Source organism: Anopheles aquasalis, chromosome 2 (assembly GCF_943734665.1).
Source record: "Anopheles aquasalis chromosome 2, idAnoAquaMG_Q_19, whole genome shotgun sequence".
Lineage (NCBI taxonomy): Eukaryota > Metazoa > Arthropoda > Insecta > Diptera > Culicidae > Anopheles > Anopheles aquasalis.
In genome coordinates this window covers 78,503,147-78,505,646 of record NC_064877.1, presented here as the reverse complement: position 1 = coordinate 78,505,646, position 2,500 = coordinate 78,503,147, and the positions used below count along the sequence as shown (strand labels likewise).

Genomic DNA, 2,500 nt, shown 5'->3' with positions numbered 1-2,500 from the left:
CTAATGATCCACTGCGAAGCGACGGGACTGAGAGTCGTCAGAGGAGATAGTACTCCAACGAGATCATTTAAATGATGAGATTAGCATCTCTAGTGGATTCTTCAAAGGAATCTTAACGTTTGACGATTGGTGGGTGGCGTTTGGCGTTAGGAATGGTCTTGAATTTAGGCTTAGTGCGTAGAAGAGCACCATCTTCATTAACACAAACAACAGCCTCATTCAAATTTAGCAGATATTAAACGCATAAGCCAAACAGAGCCACTGGACGGCGTATTACTGTTGAAAAAGCTCACAACTTTGTTTATTTACGATCGATTGTGTGAGCTATCAGTGGCTATCGCAATTTTTAATTGTATTGTGAAGAGGTTTATGGCTTTCAAATGTATTCATTTGGTAACATTTTCGATTAAGGTATGCAAAATACAACATAAACGCAATACTTACTAGCAGCAATATTATTTCCTTGAAATCCATTTTTATCAACTTAGATCGTCTACCATTTTTTATTGCTTATCTGAAACGAGAACGAAAAAATAAAAGTAAGAACAATGAGAACCACGTTTAAGTACGGTTTAATGTGCATCATCTTATGCAACCTTCACGGCGCTACGGTTGTAACTCTAGAAGTTGCACGCTTTCGCTGTGGTCTCTGCTCGGTGGAAAAGGATTGTATTCCACACAACCGTATCCTCCCGGTTTTGCGCGCGGTTTTATGAGCTTTTGTGTCGAAACAGATCCGTGAACATTTTGTGTTTCGGTGAAGTTCGGTGCTGACGATGCTGCGCTATAAAGCTTCATTTGGTGGAGCTGCCCCCGAATCCGAAAACCACCAGCAGTCGATGCCTTGGGCAGTGAAATGAATAGCAGCGCAGCGCTTGCAGAATCATTTTGCGACTTTATGCGTTTCGTCGATGGGCTGCGCTGGGTAGCATAAACGTGGAAAGAATCCGCCGCTTTGAAGGGGAAGTTTTCATGACTTAATCATCCTGCTGGCAACAGCTGAGCCACATTTGCGAGGCCAAAGATACCCCAGTGCTCAGGCAGATCATCTGGTAAGCGCGGTAGGTAGGAGCAATTGAATACTCTTGCTGCCTTATTTTCGCCAAAGATTTGTTTGGGGAACTGTTGGGTGGATTTTAATTTGCATTTATTTGTGCAGCTGGACGTCGGCTGCAAAGTTCGCCAGTCTAGGGACCATTAGCAGCCTGAATTGCTCACCGAAAACTCACTGCTCCTGCTCCCGGTTCCAAACGGCGAGTGTTTAAGCAAACAGCTTAACTCAATTAAAAAGCGAACAGAGAAATTTCAATCAAGGATAAACACATTATGCTCACAGTGTTTCTCTGGTGAAACGTTCATTTCATCAAATGCTACTTATGATGTTTTACGTTCACATAACTTCTCTCCCGATTGCGCCGGGAACAGGAAACATTCGAACAAAGTCGTCGAAAGCACTTCACTTCGATGAGTGGACTGAAAGCGAAAACATCGTTTTCTAGCAGAGTGTTGTGGCAAACATCGATCCACAAATGGCCATTGAACAGAAGTGGCTAGCGAGTGATGAAAAGGAAAGACGAACTTTTAAGGAAACAAAATCACCAAACCGCACATAAACTACCGATTCGGGTTCGGGTTGGTCAAGCGACCTTCAGCATGTTTCCCGGCAGCCATGGGTCGCCGATGAAATGTTGGAAAATGTGCAAAATGCGCCTTGCCCAGTTAATATTGGGGTGATATTCAAGAACTTGTCGGTCGGATGCCACGGCAGCCACTGTGGTACAAACTGTGGCATGAAAACAGAAAACTTGGCAGCATTCAACTCACTCTCTCTCTACTATGAACTGTGAACGAGTTAAGTTATGCTCAAGAGGGCATCAAAACTTGCGGCAAAATAAAGAACATGCAACTATCGGGGGAGGGTTTGCGGTGTACATGAGCCGGCCCGGTGATTGCTGGCTGTTCAACAGGCATCAGCAGGTGCTCCGGGATGCAATGCTTTCGTTAACGTTTGTTCCGTGTTCTTGGGGGAGAAAGTTTTGGATTGAAATGGCAAGAAAGTTCACAACGAGCGCAGGCACGAAAGAAGGGACATCATTTGGCATTGCTTTGGTTAAAGTTTACTTCAAAGTAATGAATGTGTTGAGCTTAAAGAGTTTAAATCTTTTGAAGTTGGTAAGCGGAACGTTGGACAATTTGAAGATATGTTACATGTTTCGACTTTATGCGAATACCCTACAAATAAAAAACTACTTATCCGAAAGTTGAAATGAAAAGGCTTGGTAAAATGAATCAGAACGTATCGAATGGCAGTGACAGGTTTGGCGTAATTATTTCCTGCAAAACTACCAGATAAGCAACGATTGCAGAATTGATTTCCCATGAATATGTTTGCTTCAATCTATCCTATCTCGCCTAACCCAATCACACTTTGATTGCAGCATTTTTGCTTTTCACTCAAAATAGAACAATGAGGTAGTGCATGAACCCGAGCAAACCTGGT

The 2,500-nt window shown here is 43.1% G+C and overlaps 1 protein-coding gene across 2 annotated transcripts in view; it reads right to left on the bottom strand.

Moving 5' to 3' along the window:
• Nucleotides 1-2,500, bottom strand: part of LOC126570363 (protein madd-4) — a 120,266-nt gene that overhangs the window by 51,880 nt on the left and 65,886 nt on the right. For both annotated transcript variants that reach the window (XM_050228077.1, XM_050228078.1), the window contains exon 2: nucleotides 445-514. In XM_050228077.1, coding sequence (XP_050084034.1) covers nucleotides 445-474 — 30 coding nt within the window. In that variant the 5' untranslated portion in view covers nucleotides 475-514. The remainder of the gene's footprint in view (nucleotides 1-444; nucleotides 515-2,500) is intronic.